The 24237-nt window shown below is 39.8% G+C and overlaps 1 protein-coding gene across 1 annotated transcript; it reads left to right on the forward strand.

Annotated features, from left to right (window-relative positions):
* Positions 1–3132: 3132 nt before the first annotated feature.
* On the forward strand, positions 3133–6309 carry LOC136423453 (prokineticin receptor 2-like). The gene is made up of 2 exons (XM_066411599.1): positions 3133–3558; positions 5426–6309. Exons 1-2 carry the CDS (start codon positions 3140–3142, stop codon positions 6120–6122), a joined length of 1116 nt encoding a protein of 371 aa, XP_066267696.1. The 5' UTR covers positions 3133–3139; the 3' UTR covers positions 6123–6309.
* The last annotated feature ends 17928 nt before the right edge of the window (positions 6310–24237 follow it).

Raw genomic sequence — 24237 nt, forward strand, 5'->3', positions numbered from 1 at the left:
CTCCTACGGTCAGCCCTAACTCTGATATCAACCCTTTTACTTCCATGGATTGAGGTATATCAAGAAAATTCTCAGTTTGACCTTAAATATGTGAAGGACAATATCATATTATAGCAGGAAATTTATAATTATTTCCAATGGCGTTGGTACCTGGACTCTAATCCGTTGTATTTTAGACGTTTGATTATGTACAAGTTTGCAATGGACCTACTTTTCCCAACGGTCCATATAGAAAGGTGGGTTTCTGGTATCATTCGAATCTTAAAGCTGGTTCAAAGATTACAGATTGCATATTAAAGATTGAATGTTGCAGTAGGTTTAAATAAGGCACGAAAAATATGCGTTTGAACTGTTTCTATCGTCTTGAAAGCAAAGCAATTACTGCCCTTTATCTTCTAAGTGACGCGAGTATCTTGAGCTGTATTCATTTCAATCTATCGGACTACAAAATTAGGAATAGTTATCTCAAAATATTCTCCTGCGGTCTAGTTCTCGCCAGCTGGACTTGTCAAGATAGTCGTCTGACTAATGAGAGCATTGATTTTTCTTCCGTCCTGTCCTTTGGGTGAGTTGACGCGTCCTGATTCCGTCACTGTGACAGGTGGTGCAAACGATAACCATGAGAAATGTTGGCCGTGGGACGCTATTAGCAATGCCAGCGGTGTAACACGCCTCTGGGCGTTAAACAGGACAGTATATAATGAGTCCAACCGAGAGTGTCCTTGTCCTATAACTCATCATAGTTAAAGATAGCACGTTTTCTAGTACTTGTCTTCACATAATTCTTCCACTACACACGTCAACGCGAGTGTCCGTTTTGTAAATGGTCGTCGCCATTTGAAACGGTCGTCGCCATATAGCCTACTGGTCCGAACGTTCCATACCTTGGGGCTGGGGTGGCACAACAAGCAAAAACGTATATGATGTTTTACGTAATAAGTTATCCATATTTCTCAAATCAAGTTCAACGGATTTTATGAGTTTTAATGCTACTGACAGATATATCCCACAATATATCCCTACAATGCAAAAATAGGTGAATGGAGTCTGGTCTTACGCAGCTTGTACCAACTATACAAAAACTGCTGCGTTATAACTAAATGTGGTCTTTCCAGTTTTGCGGAACAAACACACAGTAGCAAACAATATACCAAATATAAGCTCAAAATCCTTCAAAGAGACACGTGCCGTTTTTCTTACTTGCCCTGGAGCCTTATTAATGAAATGAGAAAATGTAGATGAATGGACCAGTCACGTTTGATAACTTAGATATGCGGCTTTTTGTATGATAAATTTCAACGAGTGGCGGTAGAAAAATAGTTCACGTTTCCCCTCATGTTATTGCCTTTATTCTTTATTGTGTGTACCAAGGACATACATACTTACTTCCATATCTTCGTCCCTGATGAGACATAAGGCCTTCGATCTAAGATGCTCCTGCGCCATAGTCTTAGCTAATCGGCAGAGCCCGATGGACGCCAGGCCGTCTGGCACTGTTCTTCTTCACGTGGTTTTGTTTTTGCATTTCTTTTTCCCGTCAGGTCTCCAGTCTAGGTCACAGATCGGTGCAATGACGTAGTGGGTAGAGTGTACGCCTTGCACAGTGTAGGTCGTGAGTTCGATCGCCGACCGAGTTATACCAAAGACTTTAAAAATGGTACATACTGCTTTCTCTGCTTAGCACTCAGTATCTGGGAAGTAAAACACACATCACTACCATCTGCTGTAGTCACTTGGGCTACAGAGATAGAGATGGGCGCCACCCCTATGCGTATTATCAAGATGCCTGAGTCACTTTAACTTTAACTCCAGTCTAAGGCGACTCTACGTATTTTGTCATCGTCCATTCTCAGTACATGACTAAGCCATGCTAGCCTTCTACTTGTGACATAAATGTGGTGATAACATTTCGGAAAATTAACCTTTAAAACTGGGTCAAGCATGTTTTGAATCATACTCTTGATTCAATAGAGCCATTGAAACTTGCAGTTTAGATCGATATACCAGCTCCATAATGTGATGAAACTAGTCACGGTGAATACCCACAAACTCATCTGATTTATCTGACAATGTCAATGACAATGTCTAACCTTAACCTTCTTTAGGAGACAAAGGTAGGCGCTGCACGTTCACACAACAACGAACTTGACCTTCTGAATGTAAGGTTATATATAGAGACATTGATCAATGGTCTAGACGACTGCCAGTCTGCGTCATGTTTGATAAGCCTTTGGCTACGCCGATGTAACATTGTGCAGTAGCCAAGTTTAATCGACCGTATACTTGAACATGTACCATGCTTATATAACCATTATCACCTGGATACACGCCAGTAAAGCGGGCATAACATCTCAATTACCTTCACAGGGGCCTATGCAGCTATTAAACTGCCGTTAGTCTATTGAATGCCCCTTTCTTTGTTACTCAGGTCATGCTATTGCAGAAGACAGATAGATTTTACACTGAATTACTGGGAAGCTCATTCGCAAGCTCGTACCTGGAGACAAATTGCACGTACTTAGAAGTGGGAAGCATACATTGGGTAAAGACATAAGCAACGCTTCACTGACGTCACTGTAACAAGAGACTCATTCATAAAGATTACTTTTGGCTATATATCTATAGTCGAGGTGTGTCTGTCTTCCTTTTCGGAATTAGAGGGAGACAAAAAATCCTACTATCTCTATAATTTTTCGGTGCTGGGATCTCAAGAGGAGGGTAGCTTGCCTTTCTTCCGTAAATGTAGGAGAGTATGGGAAAGTCGTGGTGACTTCTTCTTTAAACAATTCTGCTCTTTAATTTCGCCGTCTCTATATGAATAAATTATGTTTTGTCTATTGCATGCCTTTGACATACAAATTTACCAATCATTTTGCACACTGCTAATCTCTTGTATCTCCCTCTCTCTGTTTCTAGGTAGTGAACACTGTCACTGAGTTCATACCATTGCTGATTGCAGAGCGCAACTCAGTGCACTAGTGACAGTAGATGCTAACTCAGACCTGCTTCTTAATCTCAAGACTAACACAGATGAACTGATTTGCTGCGCTGATTGGTTAGTTGGGTTGATTGATTGATTGATTGATTGATTGATTGGTTGATTGATTGATTGTTACATGTGTTTTGACAGGTCGTACCCATGGATGAGAACGTCACAGAAATCGACCTCTCCGAGCTTTATGATGACATCTACTACATGCTTGAACAGGAGGGTCATACAAAGGCACACTCAGCAGAGCATGCCTCCATCACACTCCGCGTCATCCTCGGTTTAGTCTACAGCCTCATCATCATCATCTGCGGCATCGGGAATCTCCTCCTCGTCATTGTCATGGGGAGATACAAGAAGGCACGGACAACGACCAACCTGCTCATAGCCAACCTTGCGCTGTCAGACTTCGTGGTAGCTGTACTGTGTATCCCGTTCGACCTGGACTATTATATCATCAACGAGAGGGCCTGGAACTACGGACCGCACATGTGTCGACTGGTCAACTACGTGAAGATGGTGTCCCTCTACGTGTCCACAGATGCCCTACTTGTCATTGGAGTTGACAGGTAGGAAAAGTCTTTGTTTCAGTCTGATGGAATTACTTTGCAATCGGTGAAATGCAAACTAGTGGGTCCAAACATGCTCCGATTTTTCAATACATCAAAAGCCATCTGTCATTTTAAAAAAATCAAGATTGTAGCATGTCCAAGACAAAATATACAAAAACCGTTCTGTTGCAGTACCAAGATCACACACCAGGGGTGCCAAAATAGACCCTTACATTCGTCTTCCCAGCACCTATCAAATATCATTACAATCTATCCAGAGGTTTTAAAGTTATGCTGACCTCAAATATCTGGAAACACAAACACACACACATAGACACAAAGACATACCAAAAATAATACCTCCATTTTTCATGTCTGTAACAATCAACTACTGGAAGTTACTCAATGTTAGTGCAAACATATGAAATAGCAGGTACTTCCAATGACAGGCCATTTGCTTTACCACTAAATATACGTATTTGAAAAAAACACTCTAGTTATATATTGAAGCATTTCTGTGCATAGTAGGTCAAGGGAGGGGGCATTATCAATTAGTACTTAGCACTTAGTTCTTCCGTGCCAATCTCCTCCTTTCAGGTTAGATTCAGGCACTGTGGCTAAGACAACGCGAATGAGTTTGAAGGGTAAATCTTGGTTTAGTCAGGAACAGATATCATAGATAGCAGGAATTGACGGCTGGGCACTTGATATGTAATTATGCAAGAAAGAAATAGTTGAATGAGCTCATACAAATCGAGGTCTAGGGACTACCGGGAAAAGATGAATCGAAGTACATATATTTCATGAAATGCTAAGCTTGGTCTTTTTTTTGCAACAAATTTAATTATGGGTGTCATCGATACATTTCATACTGCATGAGGATCGATATTTCATTACAATGGCAAGAAGATTACATCGATTTTCATGTACAAAGAAAAGACAGTCCTATAAGAGATGAATGGCAGAATTACAGTTTGAAGGATTTATAACAAACCGGGTGAACAAAGTGCCATGACCTTTGATACTGGTTCCAATTAATGATAGTCGGTCGATGTTTCGGTTCAGTAGACATCATTGGCATCGTGTGCTGTAACGGAAGGGTTTTCGGCCCAGAACCCAGTAGTCCCGGGTTCGAATCTCCTGACGCCACAGATCTTGTGCCCTTGAATTGGGAAAAGGGCACTTTAATCGACTTTCCTCACTCCATTCATTTGTAAAAATTGATAAAATATTATGTGTGTGGGTCAAGACACCAGCAATAGCTGCCTTTGTCCCACTGTTGCAATTCTAAAAAAAATCAAAATCAAAAATAAATTAAAATCAAAATTAAATAATGCGTAGGGCACCATTCAGAAATCTTGGTTACTGTAGCTAGTGATACAGTTGACAGAGGTCCTTGACATCTAATTACCTTTTAAGCTTTCAGCCATTTGCTAGAGTGCATGGCAAGTACAATAACAAGAAATAAGGGCGCCAGTCAAGGAGACTGTCTCCATAGACATTCAATTTGTCGGTAGCCTTACATGAAGAGCTTTACCACTACATTCTCGTCTATTGATATCAGTTTTCATTTTCTTTAATTATCTAATCCGACAAAAAGACTCAAATAGTATCAAAGGATTAGGGCATAGAATCTTGTAGGAACTGGATATTTTACAGCACAAAAAATGAGACTGCAAAACCGAATATACTGATAGTATCCCTTTAGGCGATATACCGTTATCAATGTAAAATGTATCAGCAGGTAGCTCATTCCTTAAATAGTTTAAAGATGTAGGTGAACAAAAATATCAGTAAGACTAGTACTAAACGTCATGTTAGTTTTCAACCAGACTTTACTATAATAATCAATGTTGACGTTTCCATTTGTCATTTTTATTTCCAGATACATGATGATCCTTCATCCCAGCCGACAGCGGATGGGGCGGAAGAGCGCCATCTTGGTGTCCGTGGGTGTGTGGGTCTTCTCCATGCTGATCGCCATCCCCTCGGCAAAGTTCTCCAAGATCCAACCGTACTCCAACGAGACGCAGTTCTTCTGCGGAGTGGTTTGGGACGTCCAGGTGGAGACCGCCTCCAAGTGGTACTTCGGCAGCATGCTGGTGTTCCAGTTCATCCTGCCTGTTGTCATCATGGCGTTCTGCTACCTAGCGGTTGTGTGGCAGGTGTTCCACAGAGAGCCCCCGGGTGTGGTCACAGACGCCCACAGGTCCACCTTACAGCGATCCAAGAAGAAAACCCTCCGCCTCGTGGCGATGCTGGTCATGTTTGTGTTGTGTTGGGCCCCGTACTACATCTGCACTGCCATCAGGGACTTCCACGACCTCCTCAACAACAACCCGATGAACACCAACATCTTCTACGCCGTGGAGGCAACTGCCATGGGCAACAGCGCCATCAACACCTGTGTGTACGTGGCCTTCAACGGAAACGTCATTCAGTACGTCACCAAGTTTGTACAGGAATGTTTCCGGACACCTAAGAACAATGAGGGAACAATGGTAACCTTCCGATCAAGACATGCCGCCGAGCATGCCACCAACGTGACAACGACAGAATTCCCTCTAAGTAACACGATTTGAAGGAAGTTCACTTCATCAATGTCAAGTTGAAGGCAGCCTGATACAATAAGCCTAAGAGATGTGCCCTAAGACTGTTGGATCCGATTCCGATTAGATTATAAATCAACAATGCCATTGCGGCCTGTCAGTATGAGGAGAGGGACTTGTCACTTGCTTTTCTGATGAATATTAAACTGTTTTCCAGGGATTTGGTTTTTTTTCCTTAATATAGTTTATCATGATAGGCCGGCGTGATATTCATCTAATATCGCGATAAATGCCTACACGTTCCTGCCTACACATTTGCAAATAAAGTGTATATATTTCATCGCCAAAGAAATCCAATTAAGCTCAAAAGGATACTTATTCTATTGATTTGATCTTATAATTAAGTTCTTGATTTATTTCAAACGTGTTTCCTTCCTCTTTTTTTCATTATCTATTGACAAAAAATATCTACTGCCTCACTCACTCATCTTACTCTGGATCTGAAAATAAAACATTAGTCGTTTCAACGAATCTTTTATACGTTGAAGAGAACAGCAGAGAAATGCTAAAATAACATTCGGAATATGATATTTGCACATGTTAATCAGGTACCCCAGCAAGCCGTAAGAAATAATGAAAGAAAAAGATGATTCCAAAATAACAGACTCTTTATATTAACATAAATGAGGGGGCAACTACCACTTGTGATATACTCTTGATAATAGAATACACAGGATATACGAATTTAAACAAGAGTGGAATTGATACATGATAATGCTAGCTCATTAATCATTCATTCAGTAACGTCACCAATAGTTAAAACCTTGGGTCAAAAGAGCAGGGTCGATGATGCAGGCTTTGTTGGCGAGCAATTCAGCCCTGCTGAAGGAGGGTAGATTATACGCTGGGCAGAAAACAAATGACATACAGAAATCTTGGTCAGGTTTTTTCAACACGTTGGACACATATTGTATTTTATATGGTTTTTATTGCAGCTGGTGTATAGACGACCATACATGCTTTGTATATATTTGTAAAGATATGCGACAAGAGTACACGCGCATTGCTTGCACTTGCACTTACTTGTATGCTTATATGGAAAGATACACAGGTTTTTTAGCTATATCGTACAAAATGTTTAATGCCTTCAAAATGTAAGTGGATTTGCAATTGAAAACGTTTGCAGCTGCAAAACGTGTTTCATAAAGTTGTTTTTTTTTAATGTGATGGCAATTACGTATGGGTCAAACGTTTTATTATATGTATTGCGTCGTTTAAGCGGGTATCTCACTAGACTGCGCCAAAATGCGCTAGGAAACCATGCAAACTTTGCAAAGTTTCACCATCGTAACATACGCGACCTCTATAAACAAAATGGCCGCGCCAGAAATGTCTCATTTTCGATTTCGGCTCCAAATCAGTAGCTTCATTGGAAATCGCAGTGGTGCAACTAGTTTAAAAACTAATCAACAATGATTGAGATTTAAAAACAGATTTGCAGTGATCGCACCCCAGGTTGCGTTTTTTTTTTGTAATTTAAAAAAAATCGCAATTTCAGGCAACAAGTTGGCGCCGGTTTCTTCCACTTAGGAAATGACTCTCGCAATTTGGCGCAGTCCTTGAGATACCCGCTGTAGTTTTTGATTGGTCACCACTTTGTGGGTAACACATAGCAGCCATAGATACTGTACGTATTGCCAGGTATATATATATATATATATATACACTCGATGAAATGCTATATATTTTAAATGTTGCTCAGTTTTCAGCGTTGTTTGATTGACATACTTAGTAGTGCCATGTAGTCTACTCAATCGGATTCAGAGCCATACTTTTTAATCGGATTAACAGGATTGACGTTAAATGCAGTAATGTCAGACGACTATCAGCTTAGTATAAAGTATTTCTAAACAAGATACAGACTGACCGAGTACGAAGAAAATGTTTTACGTGATTTCCCACTTTTGTAAATAATAGTGACAGGATGGATATATCAGATAGAACACCTGATTTTGTCTCCGTCTGTGGATTCTTATAAGATATATATTCTGTACTTTCCTTCTGTTTTGGTAACAGCTCGCAGTAACACTATTGTTTTAGAAAAAATGATGACTTATTAATTGATTGATTGATTGATTGACACGCTTATCATCATTTTGATCTATAGTTGGGATTGTGAACCGTATTAAATCGATAACAACCATACCGACGTGAGAATTCTTTATCAAAGAAAGCCCCATGTTAGCAGTGCGCTCCGCTGCTAATTGTATCACAGCTGTAAGTCTAAGTTTGCAATTTTCCTAATCAAACTTGTGCGGCAAACAGTTGGTGATAACTTAAGTGTCAGATAAAGAACCCATGAGATGGCATGGCCTACAGCTTAAAGCACTGTCTTTTTTATCAGATGTTCCGTAACTAATTACATGCAATAAGAATAGTAAATGTGCCTGATACGCGCCGTTTTGAGTATCAAGACATGGTCACGGAAAAAAATCAATAGTGCAGTCAAAATAGGTCAGATCAAGCATATAAAGGTGTCTCCGTTATCGTGACAAGTTGACTAATCTTCTACAGTGCATCGGAGGAATCAGACATTTGTGAGAAATGAGATTTTTCGAGTCAAAGTTGACCAATTTTCCACCGGATTTTCTATGGTTTCGCCATAGTTTTCAACCCCAAATACGCACCAAATGGGGGTTTCGCGGCACCCGGTTACGGGATCGCTGTCTTATCCGATATATGCAAATATAACTACTTGAAAAGCTGCACATTTATTGAGCAACATTCTCAGAAGGGGGCAGCTATATATATACGGAGAGTGCTGCAGAATGGAGGAATAGGCTGGAGACAGAGGGAGAAAGCTGCAGAATGAAGGAAAGACCTGTAGATTTTGGGAGAATCATGGAGAAAAAATGGAGAAAGCTTGAGACAGACGGAGAACGCTGCAGAATGAAGAAAAAGCTCTCTCCGCCTGTCTCCAGTATCTATCATTCTCTAGCTCTGCGATTTTCCTAAAATCTACAGGTTTTTCCTTCACTCCTACCTTCTCCATGGTTCCATCTATCATTCTCCAGTATTCTCCCCAAAACTACATGTTTATCCTTCATTCTTCAGCTTTCTCCATGGTTCGCTATCATGCATCCTCCAGTATTCTCCCAAATTCTACAGCTTTGTCCATCATTCTCCAGCTTTCTCCATCTGTTTCCAGCTTTCTCCATGCGTCTCTTTCATTCTCCAGTCTTCTCCCCAAATCTACAGGTTTTTCCTTCATATATCTGCAGCACTCTCCGTATATCTACAGCTGCCCCCTTGTGAGGATGTTGCTCAATTAATGTGAAGACATTTGCAGCTTTTTAAGTAGTTATATTTGTATATATCAGATAAGACAGTGGTCCCGTAACCCTATAACGGGTGCCGCGAAACCCCCATAAAGTGCGTATTTGGGGTTGAAACAATGGCGAAACCAGCGAAAAATAGGTCAAGTTTGACTCGAAAAATCTCGTTTCTCACAAAAGTCTGATTCCTCTGAAGCACTGTAGGAGATTGGTGAACTTGTCACGGTATCAGAGTCACATTTGTATGCCTGATCTGACCTATTCTGACTGCCCTATTAACTTTTTTCCGTGACCTTGTCTTGATACTCAAAACGGCGCGTATCATGCCCCAAAGGAAACGATATAGTCCAAAGATAACACAAAACATTCTGCCATTATCCACCATTCATCCATTATCCACCAGTCAGACACTATCTGTTCTCTGCACTCTCCATAACATCCAAAAGAAGCAAATTCAACGTTTTAACCCTATTTAGACTGGGGGAGGGGGTGCTTTTGAGGCCCGCGCCAATTTTGATGTCGCATAACTCCTGAACGGCTTATACAAAAACCGCCAAACTTGGTGACTTTTCCTAAAATCTAGTTGGCAACAATTTCTTATTAACAATATAAGTTTATGATTTTTCGTGTTACCATGGCAACGGGCAATATTTTACAAAATTCGCTAATTTTGGTTTTAACAATGAAATTTGCTTAACTTCACATATTTTTTACATTAACTACATCTTATGTAATCTGATTAAACTTTTATGGTTTAATATTAATCAATTATGCTAATTTGATGACGTCATACGTCAAAATCCAAGATGACTGACCATATCATTAGCTTAGGTATAAACAGTCAATTTTTTCCTTCAAAATCGTCACTACCTAGTATTTTTTCATACAGAAAACATCTGAATAAGTTTTAGTCCATTTTCATTATGTTTCATTGTGTTTTGGGGTTATTTCCTGAAAACAATTTGGGTTTTGAAAATTCAGAATGGCGGACCCAAGATGGCGAATAGCTAAAAGATATATGATGTCATTTTATGACGTCATTTTGACGTCATTGCTGTTGCTATTGGCAACAAAAATGTTAGTAGACAAATATTCTGTTATTCACCATTTCCGTTAAGAATTTGTTGCATGCCTTTGGGTTTTATGGGAATAACCTATTTTTACGGTTCCAGCCAATAAAGTCATGGCAATCACGTCATAATTACATCATATTACGTCTTCATGACACAAAAGTTGCCCTATTTCACATAAATTAATTGTACACCATCCTCTAAAAATTTGGTGGTCATACGATATGTAGTTTAGGAGTTACAGGGGTCTGAAAAGGAGGGCTTCAAATTCCCGGTCTGAATAGGGATAAGAAGGTATCTCACTGGACTTTGAATTTTGGCATTCGCAAGGTGGCCCAAACCAGTGCCAATTGGCCCCAAATTGTCGCCTGAAGTTGCGATTTTTTTAAAGATTTTTAAATGTGTATAATGTCAATGGGCAAAGTGGCACACTGCAAATGTATTTTTCACGAGTTGTTATCAGTGCATATTGGTTTGCAATTAAGTGGCAACACTGCGATTTCATATTGAAGTTATACTAGATCTAATTTGGGGCCGAAACTAAGACTGTGACATTCCTGACGCTTTCGTTGTGTTTGTAGTCGTTACGCGTGCGCGTTAGGACAAGAGAAAATCAACATAAATTTGCAAGGTTGTCGCAATTTCATGACACAATTTGATGCAGTCCTGTAAGCTGCCCGCTCTACTTTGTCCGATGAGCCGGGAATGGGACAACGTTGTCTAAGTGTTGGCACCGTTTTTTTCGTCTTGGAGTTTTGAATTCGATTAATTTACTTGTAACTGCTTCAAAGATTTATAGGTTATTAGCAAACGTAATCAGTATAGTTCAGTTCAGGTCATATACTAGTATAGCATGTATGAGGTAATAAAATTTAACAAAGGCTTAAGGGAACAAACGACCTCGATTCTGATATGATATAAAAGAGCTGACGGAATAGACATGCCCTAGTGATTTCCTGCGAGAGCTCAGTAAAATGGGGACGGACGTCATTCAGGGTAATTTTACCTTGGGAACCAGACTAGGACCGGGCCGCTAGCCAGTCCCTTTGGCGGCCAGAGACAGTCAGCCCGCCCGATCTAAATTAACGCTCCGGGGTCTTGTAGCCCGGGGAAAGACTGCGCCCTTTACTGTTGGTAAGGGCCGGTCAACTCTTTGGCTAGGACTCCCCCGTTGCGCTAATTTGTATCGGCGGGCTTAGAGCTTTAGGCCACCGAACGAACCGGCTAAATGTCCCGATAACAGTCTGGCTCCCAGGGTAAGATAATTTGGCACCGCGTACCGAACAATGAGCACCTTTTTTGACCATAGAATATTTACCGTACCAATATGGTATTCTGCCACTCTGAACAATATGATGACAGTAGGCAAAGAGTGCACAAAAAGAAAATGTCTCGAAAGAACAAAAATATGGATATTGCTACATTTTAATGTCCTCTTGGACAAAAGCAAAAATTAAATAGCTTTGAATATTCACATATAAAGATATTGATCGCAAAATAAGTTGATAATGTAGGCAAATAAGTTCACGATTAAAAATCTATAGTCCCTGCATATAGGGCAGTGCCTGAATTTATTTAGCCTGAAATCTTTCCGAAAAAAAATGAGTGATTCAGAGACGCCTTAAATTGACATTCACATGTTATGTAAGGGGCCATGTCATTCAAATCATATGACGTGAGAAAGGATGAAATGGTATTAAGGTGCAGTCTCCATAGTAAGCTTATACCCCTGAAGTGTCATTCAATGATAGTCAGCTTTTTTATCACATTTTAAGAAAAAACTGCAGTTGTGTAAGTAGGAGTGACCAGTGTTGCATAACTTGCCCTAACTTGAAATAGAATGTGTGTGTGTGTGTGTTTGTAACATGATGTTAAAATACATTTATACCAGTTAGGTTTTAGAAATAGCCACCCAACTGGCTACCGGTACTACCGATTCCCATAGGCGTTGTTAATAGCAAAGCCTAGTCTCTACACAGACTAGATAAAATGTATAAACTGGCTGTTCACGGTATAAAAATGCGTAAAACCCGTAGTTTTCCGGCTCAAACCAGCCTACTCAAATTTTGTATCGTTACGATCTTGTTAACATATAGATAAGTGTTTCAATCATTTCATCCTGACAACTGTACTTACAATAATCTACTCAAAAATAGGGTAAGACACGCTAAAGGATATGATTAAATCGGATTATGGGACTATGTGGCGTCGAAAGTGGCGTCGGTGTGACGTGACGGTTAGAGCGTTGCAATCTGTCAAAAGTGTCAATAATAAAAAAAACACGGATTTGATGCGTAAATATGTAAACATATGCACATTGGCCACCAAGAGCCTGTGCGATATTTTGTTTGATAACTGCACAGGTGATAATATCCATATCACGATGTTACTATACATGAGTCCTAAAGGTTGTCAGCAATTCTTTAAAGATCTGCTACGTTAACTCAAAATGGATGTGTTTTGATTATCTATGCCATAATAACAGATGAATCATATCTATGTATAAAACCCCTGAAGGAAATATGGATTGTGAAGACGCGTCAGTTATAGATAATTGTCCCCAAAGTAACAGAGGTGCGTCAATGTGTAGGCGTATTATTATGTTAAGCCATACCTAGTATGGCTAAACATATTGTTTTTACTCATGTTTCTTCTTCTTCTTCTTCTTCTTCTTCTCCTCCTGTCAAATCTTCAAATCGATTCATCTCTGTCATTTTTTGACCAAATGACCTGAAATTTGGTACAGAGGTAATGTAGGCAAAAACCAATGTGCGGTTTGTTCCTTTGTTTGATATTGACCTTGAAAGTGATTTCATTGAGGTTTTTAGGCTATTTTTAGCATATCTTGGCCTCCTGCGCCCTGGTATTTCAACCGAATGACCTGAAATTTGCTGTATATGTGGCTTGAACAAATATTTAAAGGACTACATTCCCATTTTTTGGCAAACATATATTAAAAACGATTTATTTTGGGCTTTCTTGACAATATTTGCCACTTCTAAAGGTCATTGACCCCAAGTGCCTTGCACCTGGCCTTGCATGCCTGTGAGCCTTGCGACCACCTGATTGGTCAATTGGGTTAATCTAATCATCTTGCATTCCTGGCGCAGGTGTGCTAGTATTCATGCCAAATATGGTATGGGAATTCCTAGGACATGTGATTACATGGCTTTGTTCACTCTTTTTTTAACAAAGATACACATCTCCAGTTCCTATGTATTAAACCAAAATAATGTGAAATCTGGTATGTGTCTGCCTTGGTCATGTACACAGGCCCTCATTCAAATGTTTGGCATACAGCCTTTCAAAACGATTTTTTAAACAAAGAATTTTTTCGTTTCGTTATTTTCAGCCCAAAGTACATTCAAACAAAGGGGTGTCACATTTTTATATTTCACCCATACTAGTCAATTCCACGTCACCGAGAGGGTGTTTGTTGCCTTTTGTTGTAACATTTTCGAAACCTTTGCAACAACCTAACTGATATGAGTAAATGTTTAGAACAGTTTCGAACCTTTGTTTGACTTTCGAAATATTTTCTACTGCGTTCCAGCATGTTAGAAACATTTAAATCGGCGGGTACAATATTGCTATAAGTTTCGAAACTATCACAATATAGATTCATCTTTTGTTCGTACAGTTTCGAACATTGGTTAAATGAGCCATACGAAAGCAATCTACACGTCCCTGCTAAGTAGCTGATAGCACCTAATGATAGACCAATAAAGACGCCCCACCGCGAGAAGCCTGGCAGGCGATCGTAGGTGTTTTGTTTACTTTCGCGGTATCAAAAATTTCCACGTGAAGAGCGCGGTTGGGTACTCCCAAAATCCTACTACGCCGGACAGAAAAGTTTCCATTAAATTTGTTAGAAATCTTGAATAGATCTAGTTTTCTATTGTTAAAAATCCGTTTCAAGGAAACACGACACACACCAAGCTATCGGCACGGTACGGGGGTGTCGCCAGCCGAACAAATCCCCCGCCGCTCACGTTAACCCGCACCCGTTGTTTACGTTTGGAACTGAGGTGAGCTGAGAAACACAACGCTCGTTCAAACCTTACTACTAGTACCGTTGACTGTCACGCCCTTCGAAGCGGTAAAACTACAGTCCGAAGATTTCTGTGTGTCCTTCAACAACTACAGATAATCGAAGACTCGTCACGGCATGGCTAGCACAACAAAACAACGAGCGCGCTCAGCTTCTGTACATATCGCCTCGGCAAAGTTTGGCGACAAGCTGGAAGTTTGCTTACGAGGAGGAAAGACCGGACATAAACATTTAACGTGATTATCGGGAAAACACCATGTTCCGTTAAACTGAGTGGTTAAACTGCAATTTAGGAAATTTTATAACAGAAAATAAGTTAAATCGATGATTTTGTGAATGTTTATTTTAGCATTAGTTATTCCAGATATTTTCAAACTCCAAATTCTTCAACACAACGCGGGAGATCGTTTCTCCTCAGACTGGCGCGACACTCCTGTCAAAATTGATTGATGATCTCTCTCTGCCGCCGACTTCATACATGATCAAAGGCGGGTGGTAGGCGGTGGGCGGGGAAACTTGAATATATAATGTAGCGAAGTGTTGCACAAGGAATTCTCACGCTGAGGGGTACATGAAATAATGCTTACAAAATAGACCTCTATGAATCGGGCTACATTCAGCAATGGTAGACGGATTCGGGGCATGCCGCGCAAAACACACGGTCTCACTGGGGACAGGCGTTTTGGTCCCGCACGTTGTCGCCGCTACGCGATCGAAAGCACGCCGCTGTCTGTCTCGGACCAACACGCGTCTCCCGTGATGTGTAGCGTCCACCAGGCCTTCCTACATGTCCTACGTACGGGCGTATGGATCGTAGAATTCGGCAAAAAAGGAATGATTAGGCCAGTAGAGTCAGTCCCCGGTAAGGTCAATGATTCGTCCGTTTGCGCTAGCTTGTAACGTTAAATGAATGTACCCTTACCCTCTGGTGGCCAAACTTCACTGACAAACTTTCTCCCTATTATCATCATGAGCTTGCGTTAGTCTGGTACTAGTGACTATTATGTGCCGGGAATGTTTATCTATCGCACGTCTTGGAAGGAAGTTCAACCATGATAAATGGTCGGCCGTTTCGAAAATTTGGAATCCCATGCTGTTGATTTTCGTGATTGAATCTGTAAGAAAATATATTTTCATGTCGTTCATGTTTTTGGGACGGACGCCGGGACGGGGTGAATTTTTTCTATCATAACATTTTCGTCCCGTTAGTAATGCAAATCGAATCGTGTTGCACACGAGGCAAAACACTAAAAACGTGGGTCTAGTGGAGTGTTTTGGAGCGGGAAAATGCCGGATATTAGCGGTGCCGAACAGTGTACATCGTCGCGCGCGCGGGTGACGCTCCGTCAAAACAAATCCGCTGGTGGTCTAGCGCGGCCACCGAAAATAGGCAGAAACACACATTGGAGGACTTAGCACCTTCGTTTATGGGGGCAATTGTGAAAATCTTTTGTTACAAATTGTTCGAACATTGAAACATTTGGATAGATGGTTTGAAACTGTTCTAAATAAAGAGATTTTTGTGTAGTTACGTTCGAAATGTTTCCAACGTATGTGAAATAAGTTCAAACATGTTATAAGTTTCAATTCTAATTGTTTGAACACTTTAGAACTATTGTGACTTAGACATTCTTTTAATCAAAATAGTTAAAACATATTACAAATATTATATTAAAACCCTCTCGGTGACTTGGAATTGACTCAAATATGTTGTTTTTGGTCATTTCCTTCTTCTCCTGTCAAATCTTCATATGTATACTATGGAAAACTTCATTCTTCCCTGGGGTTGATCTTTTTTAATTCAATTTTGAACTGGGTTGATGATGCGCAAGAGTGTAATTTTCAGTGGATATTTTTCGACTGGTTTACATGGAAATGGCACGGAATATCCCATTCTTGCAAGGGGAGGATTCTTTAATTATTTCTTTCAATTTTGAGCTGGAATGATTATGAAAAAGTCTATTTGTTAGCAGAAGTGTATTTGTTAATCAATAAGTGGATATGGTTGTGGACTGGTCCATATTGTGTTGAGGTGCTACTGGAAGACTCAATTTTGGACTGGGGTGATTCATTTTTTTAGTGCAAGTATTTTAGAATGGTCCATTGTTATTTTGGGAGAGTCCATTTTTTGCATGGCGAGGAATATGGCTAAACATGCTGTATTTGCTCGCAAATGTTGCCTTTCTAGTTAAAGCGGTGTCCTTGCAGTATGCTCTAAACTATAATGATAATAATTGTGATAGTACAATCTATAACTGTTCCCTAGTATTCAGCCTCATATAGATGTATAAATCTGATCACTGATACATCATATATGAATACCAATCTCAGAAAATCATTTTGATCATCCGCCAAAAGTAGTTACTCACGCAACTGGATAAAATGTTGAAACAGTTAGACGTTTCTGACAGCAGCATCCGCTGTCATTAGTCAGTGACTAACGATAGGACTGGAAAACCAGGTTTTATACCATGCTTCTCACGAATAAAAAAGGTTCAAACAAACAACAGAGGTTTGGTATAAAACCTGGTTTTCCAGTCCTATACCTAGTCACTGAAGAAAGACAGCGGATGCTATCTAAGACGTCTGACTGTTTCAAAATGTTATCCAGTTGCTTGGGTAACTATTTTTGGCGTATCTTATTACCCGGATGTCTAACCTTCATCAACGCATTTCCATCACTACTTATCTATTCATTTTCTAGGTAACTATAATTGGTATGAAAATCTAAAATAAATGACAAACAAATAAGGAAAAAAAGATATTCAACGACTAAAATCAAATCAACAATCAACTGTATCTCTGTTACATTTTACTTGACCCTTACCTCGTCCCTCATGACCTCAATGAAAAGCCGATTTGAGCTTCTCATAAATAAACAAAGGTTCAAACAAACAACTACCATTCGGTAGCATAGTTCAACAATTGGCAAGTACGCACGAGTCGTCAACAGTAGCAATTTTCTTTCATGAAACGTTATTTGAGGATATGTCCTCCTTTAAGGATATGTCCATATTTCAGGATATGTTCTCTTGTGAGGATGTGTCCTCATGTCTTTTAGAGATATGTTCTCATTTGAAGATATATTATTCATTTGAGTATACGTCCTCATTTGAGGCTATGTTCTATAATTTCAGAGATAGTTTATTAGATAGAGTTATGTTCTCATTTGTTAAGAAACTGTTTCCTACACAGTCTCGTATAAATTGTTCTTAAATTGTCGATACACTTATCACCTATCTGGAACATTTAATTAACTCCAATATATATTCATCTTTTTATGGAATGTATGGATGACTGTGTTATTTCAATATAACATGAATGAAAGCCTTAGATAATGAAAAAAAAAACAAATTCAAAAGAAAGAGAAAGATAATCAACGGAAAAAATTCTGTCAACAAGAGTGTGAATTTGATACTGTGGTTCCACAACAGTAGCATCAGGGGTGTCCTCAACCGTAGCAATTTTCTTTCATAAACTTTCTTCTTCTTCCTGAAGCAGTGAAAAACACTTAAATCAAGGTCATTACTGATTGGGCGGTGAGACTGGTTCCTTTAAGTGGGTGGTTTGAAGTTTTCAAGTAGCGTAATTCCTCAAGGTTGGCAGTTGTCATCCTTGTGGGCCTACTTCTCAGTACATCTAGGCATTAAGAAAGGACACTTAGTCGAGTTGAGGCGATGTCTTTTTCATTTAAGGATGTGTCCTCATTTGAGGATGTTGTATTTTAGAGAAATGTTATGTTATGTTACTTGAAAGTATGTTCTCATGTGAAAACAAACTGTTACCTAGTACACAATCTCATCATAATGTGTAGTGAAATCTGATTGTCGATACACTAATACCTATCTTAAACATTTATTAAGATCAACATCTATTCATCTTTTTATGCCATGCATGTATGCATGACTGTGTTATATCAATATATCAGTATGAGAGGCTAAAATAAAAGAAAAAAATATAAACGACAAAAATTCTGTCAATAAGAGTATGAATTTGGTAGTGTGGTTCCACAAAGAGCAAAGATAAATGCGGCCTTAAGAGAAGCAATTTTCTTGCATAAGACTTTCATCTTCTTTCCGCAGCAGTGAATGGCACTTAAAGCAAGGAAATTCCTGATGGAAAAAAAAATAGTTTACAAGAGTTTGAATTTGGTAGTGTGGTTGCACAAAGTTCATGGACACATGAGTCTTTGAGAGTAGCAAGTTTCTTTGGTGAAACTTTCTTCTTCTTCCTGCTGAAGTGAATGACTCTTAAACCAATTGCACTTAAGGATATTGCGGATGGCAAAACTTCAGTGTACAAGAGTTTGAATTCGGTAGTGTGATTCCACAATGATCAGTGACACAGGCGTCCTCCTCGACAGTAGCAATTTTCTTTAATAAAACTTTCTTCTTCTTCCCTGCAGCAGTGAATGACACTTAAACCAAGCCCAAGGCCATTCCTGATGGCAAAAATTCAGTCTACAAGAGTATGGATTTGGTGGTGTTGTTAAACAAAGTGCACTGACACAAGCCTCCTCAACAGTAGCAATTTATTTTCTTTCATGAAACTTTCTTCTTCTTCCTCCAGCAGTGAATGACACTTGAACCAAGAACATTAGTGATGTGACGGTTAGAGTGGGTCCTTTAAGTGGGTGGTTTGAAGTTTTGAATTAGAGTAATTCGTCAATGTTGGCAGTAGTCTTCCCTAAGAGCTTCTTTTAAATTCTATCTCTGCAATTAGGGATGACACGTCGACCAAGGACGTTACTGATGGGACGGAATATTTATTTGTTTGCTTAAATGACTACTTTCAGTAAGTAAGAACAGGAAGGGTAAGGTGGGGTACGGCAATTGATTTGATTCGTGCTACAAAATACACCATAAAAGGATGTTTTACATTTAATAACTCTTTACCCGAAATGACTTTGACAGGCTCTAAACTATTCAACGCATATCAGAAATGCCAAGGTCCTGGTGTGGCTTCAACTCTTAAAGTTCCAAAACAACTATTCGGTCATAAGATGACATTAAGAAAGGCATGGCTAAGCGCCCATGGCCACACCACTTAATTGTCACCGCTATCTTTCAAATTACCTATACTGGGTTTAAAGTTGCTTTGGATCTCTATTCGCTTGTAAATCCGAAATATATAGTACCGTCGGACTAGTTAAAAAGGTTATGGTGTATGGAACCACGATCTCAGTTTGAGTGGATCAAACAAATTTTATTTATTTATTTATTTATAAATCTTAACAGGAGTCCCTTTAATAAACTGAGTAACTGACTTCCCAGGGATCCATGAAAGCTGTCCGAATATGCAGCTTGTTCTCTTCTGCATGTACAAACCTGGTGGTGGGTTACGCCATGAGGCAGGTTACCGGGCATGCAATACAACACAAACAAACAAACTAACAAAATGACAATGACAAATGCGTTGACTCCTCAAAAGTAGCAAATTTCTTGGCTTAAGTTTTCCTCTTAATTATTACTGAAGCATTGGTGATGGAACGGTTCAAATGGGCCCTTTATAACTATATGTGTTTTTAAAGATTTGAAGTGAGGTAATTCGTTCATGTTGACAGTTGTCTTCCCTAATAGCTTCCTTCACAATCTATCTCGGCAATTAGGAACGACGCTTCGATCAAGGACGCTACTGATGGAACGGTATATGTTTCCTTCTCCTAAAGGACTATTTTAAGAAATTCTTGGAAGAGCTAAGTAAGGGCAGGAGAGTTCGGGCGAGGTACGGCAATTGATTGGATTCGTGTTACAAAATAATAAACCATAAAAGGATGTTTTACCTTGAATAACTCTTTACCCTCATAGACTTTGACGGGATCCTAGTTATCAAAGGAATATCAGAAATGCTACGATCTTGGTGTGGGTTCATCTCTTAAAGTTCCAATGCAACTATTCGGTCATTATATCACGTTTATAGATGCATGACTGAGCTCCCAGAATTACACTCCTGGTCATCGCTATCTTTCAAATGATCTATAGTGGGTTTAAAGTTGTCTTGAATCTCTTTTCGCTTGGAAATCTTGCCTTTACTGCAGTGTGTAAACTGCAATACCGTCGGACTACTTTAAAAGGTTATGATATATGGCACCACGATCCTTGTTTGACCGTTAAGACTCTGCTTGTCTCCGAAGACCTTCCACGGCCAGTGACCTTAAAGACGAGAGTGCCTGATAGCTAATAAATGTAGTTACCGTGAAGACTTGGTTATCTTCCACGACCTTTCACGGTCAATGACCCTTAAGAAGAGAGTGCCTGATAACTGATGACTGGTTTATTCACATTTTTTCGCAGCCAACCAGCAGTTGACAATTCATTGGCATAACGTTCGTTTGGAAACACTTGGCAACTCCCCCTCTTCTTCCATGTGTACAGCTCTGCAAGGCAAATATCGTGTGCTCTGAATTGTCCTATAGCTAAATCTTGCAGTTGAATATATACAATCTACTAAATGTACTATTCAATCGCTAACACGTCTCACTAACAACTGTAAAAAAATCATCTACCTTCTTGAGATATTCGAACAGAAATCTTCAGTTTTACATATACAATTGTCCGTGTTACGGCATCTCAATCGCAACTAGAATTTCGCCTTTCTGAAATCTTCTGGAATGTTTTTTGATCATCAATTTAAAACTGTCGATTGAACTCTTCTGTGAACTTTTTGGAGAGTGACCTGTACCTCTTATGTCATGTTCATTACAGTAAGCGTGCTCCTAAATACGCACACATGTATGGAGCTTCACGCACATTTGATATTCCGTGCAAAGGATTGGGACTATCTAGTCAACAAGCCTTCAGTGTCTGAACCGGGGCTCACGACCTACTTCAAAAGTTCCTCAGTCACAAAACATATTCATGGCCGCCTTCGTTGGCCTTATCTCTGAGAACAAACTTTGTCTTGCACTTGAGATTCCTTCATTTTGCAAAAGATAGTAAGAGTGAACACCAGCAGTGTCCTATCTCTATCTAGATAAAGTTAGATATATGAACTTAGATATTTGAATATGTAAACCGTTGTCGAAGAGGCGTCCTGCCTAGTGTGCGGGGGTGGACAGAAAAGAACTGTACGGCAGAAGACATCATTTGCCTTCAAATCGTTCGGTGCTTGCATCATAGAATCAGCATGTGGCTAGCTTCTTAGTATCTTCTATTTCAAAACGCTGCATGTGGCCATTCGACTGGTAACCAGGTATTTGGGTTCTCCAATTCATTTTTGGTACGGCCATGTTGATTCGATTATACGGATGACATCCGCGCGCGCATAAATTTACTTCTGTAGCTTTGTCCCCCCAAAAAAGTTTTCGACTATACTGTAAATCGAACAAAGCATCTGCTAAATCAATCAATCAATGAATCAATCAATCTTTATTGTGAAACCAACCTTGTAGGCATGTCTGAGGACACATCTGAATTTCATTAGATTTTTTATAATTTCAAAAGTACGTTAAAAACATTCCAGTTGATCAGATAAAAACTACATCACAATGTTCATATTTATGAACTTATATACTAGTACATCAAAAGGCTTTGTAGGTCCCTCAGAACCCTCATGACGAACGAGTCTCTATGCCTTTTGGTCTTACTGAGTGGGAGGTTGGGTTTTCCTATTCTTCAGATTGTAGTCAGGCTTCTCTCTTGGTGGAAGGAAGACATTGCAGGGGTGGGAGGGGTCTCGTAGTATTCTTCGAAGTTATCTGCAATATATGCCATAAAATTGCCAAAGCCAATTCCAACGTCAAGAAGAAGATGTAAAAGAGCACAAGAACAAAAAAAAGATAGGTTGAAATGTCTTCTAATCGCAACAATAAAGCAGCCGTATGAAGATTGATGCACCATTAGTTTGGGTCTGTATTATTGGTTTGGGTCTGTATCATTATTTGGGAGTGCATATGAAGAAGAAAACAGGAGAACAACGACAGAGCAAATTTTGCTAATGGCTTTTCAAAGGAAGGTGGTCTTGATGACTGTAAAAATAACTTTTTCGTTCTGAAATGGGCAAATCAAAGGGTTTTCTTTATTCCTGTTTGCCCTGTCTTTTGTGTCATCAAAAGTCTACAGACACCGTAATGGGAAAGAGAATACTTTGTAACTAAAACTTTGAGCAAAGGTGGGCGGACAACCATGGCAATTGACTTGATGAAAGGCATCACACAAAATGGGACTTACTTTCGTCAGTGGAAAAAAAAGATAGGTTGAAATGTCTTCTAATCCCAACAATAAAGCAGCCGTATAAAGTTTGATGTACCATTAGTTTGGGACTGTATCATTGGTTTGGGTCTGTATCATTATTTGGGAGTGCACATGAAGAAGAAAACAGGAGCACAACGTCAGAGCAAATTTTGCTAATGGCCTTTGAAATGAAGATGGTCTTGATGACTGTAAAAATGACAAATCAAAGGGTTTTTTGCTTCCCGTTTGCCCTGTCTTTTGTGTCTTCTAAAGTCTACAGACACCGTAATGGGAAAGAGAATACTTTGTAACCGAAACTTTGAGCAAAGGTGGGCGGACAACCATGGGAATTGACTTGACAGATCACGAACAACGAGTCAAACTTGAGACATTCGGGCTAACGACCAGTTACCAATGGGCCTGGGTCACGCAGATGGTTAGTGAACAGCCAGTGTTACTCAGGTGACCCATCTTGTCAGTGCAACTACAACTGAATGAGACATTGAAGTAGACTTCTTTCCACACGCAAGTTTGGCAACATCTGTCTTTGAGACATTAGCTCCTTATGGATCAGTTAAAGGAACATTCGTGGGCTCCTAAAGTCTAGTCCCATTCTCACAATTGGTCTTGTTGTCTGTCGCAATTTGCTAGAGTGAATCGTGAAAAGTCGCCGTGGAAAGAATAAGAAAGCTGGATGTTTTCCAGTGATGGTAGCGCAGTAAGATACCTAATGGCTCTTGCAGAGAAAGGGTGGTCACCAATCCGGTCACAGTCAAAACTGTTCAGTGTCAACACCGTGGTGAGGAGATTCGGGAAATCTGGAATGTGAAACAGACCAGTTAGCTATATATAGAGTTACTGTTATTATCATTTTTGTTATTGGGAAGTCCGACTACTTTCCTTTCCCAGCCAGGGGCTGAATTGCGAGGAGCGCACAATTGGTGGGGCTAGATCGCAAGGGTCTGGAGCGGCTGCCATTCGGCGCTAACTCAAGTGACCTCAATACGATAATTGCCCCTTATGCGGCCATAGGACTGTAGGTTTTGAACCGCTCACACCGGGAAGGACCCCTCTTCTTTTCGATAAGTGCGGTGGGTTCTTTAACGTGCTCGAGGTGTGACTTTCCTCAAACACGACAGAACACAGGCAAGAAGTTAGCAACGAAAGAAGATTCAATCCGGCGCAATGCAGGACAGATCACAGTATTTAGAATAAGTTGATTGGTTGAAAGTGGAAAGCCGAGGACGAAATATTCAGATCTACAACTTTGAATTAATTTTTGGCACCTTGACAATTCCTTTGAGGAGTCAAACGTCTTAATAAGGGTATCAATCTCTTAAAGACAGTACAAGCCTCTCTAGGTTAACAAATAAGAAAATTGATCATACTGCAAGCAGACAAGCATTGTTCGCCTATCAATTACCAATACTAACCCGAGAGCTGACTATCCTTCTTCACCTTGGAGTCAATCCAAAGTTTTCCATAAGGCCATGTTCATTTGATTATATGGATGGCATCCTC

Source organism: Branchiostoma lanceolatum, chromosome 17, assembly GCF_035083965.1.
Source record: "Branchiostoma lanceolatum isolate klBraLanc5 chromosome 17, klBraLanc5.hap2, whole genome shotgun sequence".
Lineage (NCBI taxonomy): Eukaryota > Metazoa > Chordata > Leptocardii > Amphioxiformes > Branchiostomatidae > Branchiostoma > Branchiostoma lanceolatum.

Coding starts and splice junctions, on each gene's coding strand:
- LOC136423453 (XM_066411599.1), top strand. CDS start 3,140: ATGGATGAGAACGTCACAGAAATCGACCTCTCCGAGCTTTATGATGAC. Junction 3,559..5,425: donor CTTGTCATTGGAGTTGACAG/GTAGGAAAAGTC, acceptor TTTTATTTCCAG/ATACATGATGATCCTTCATC.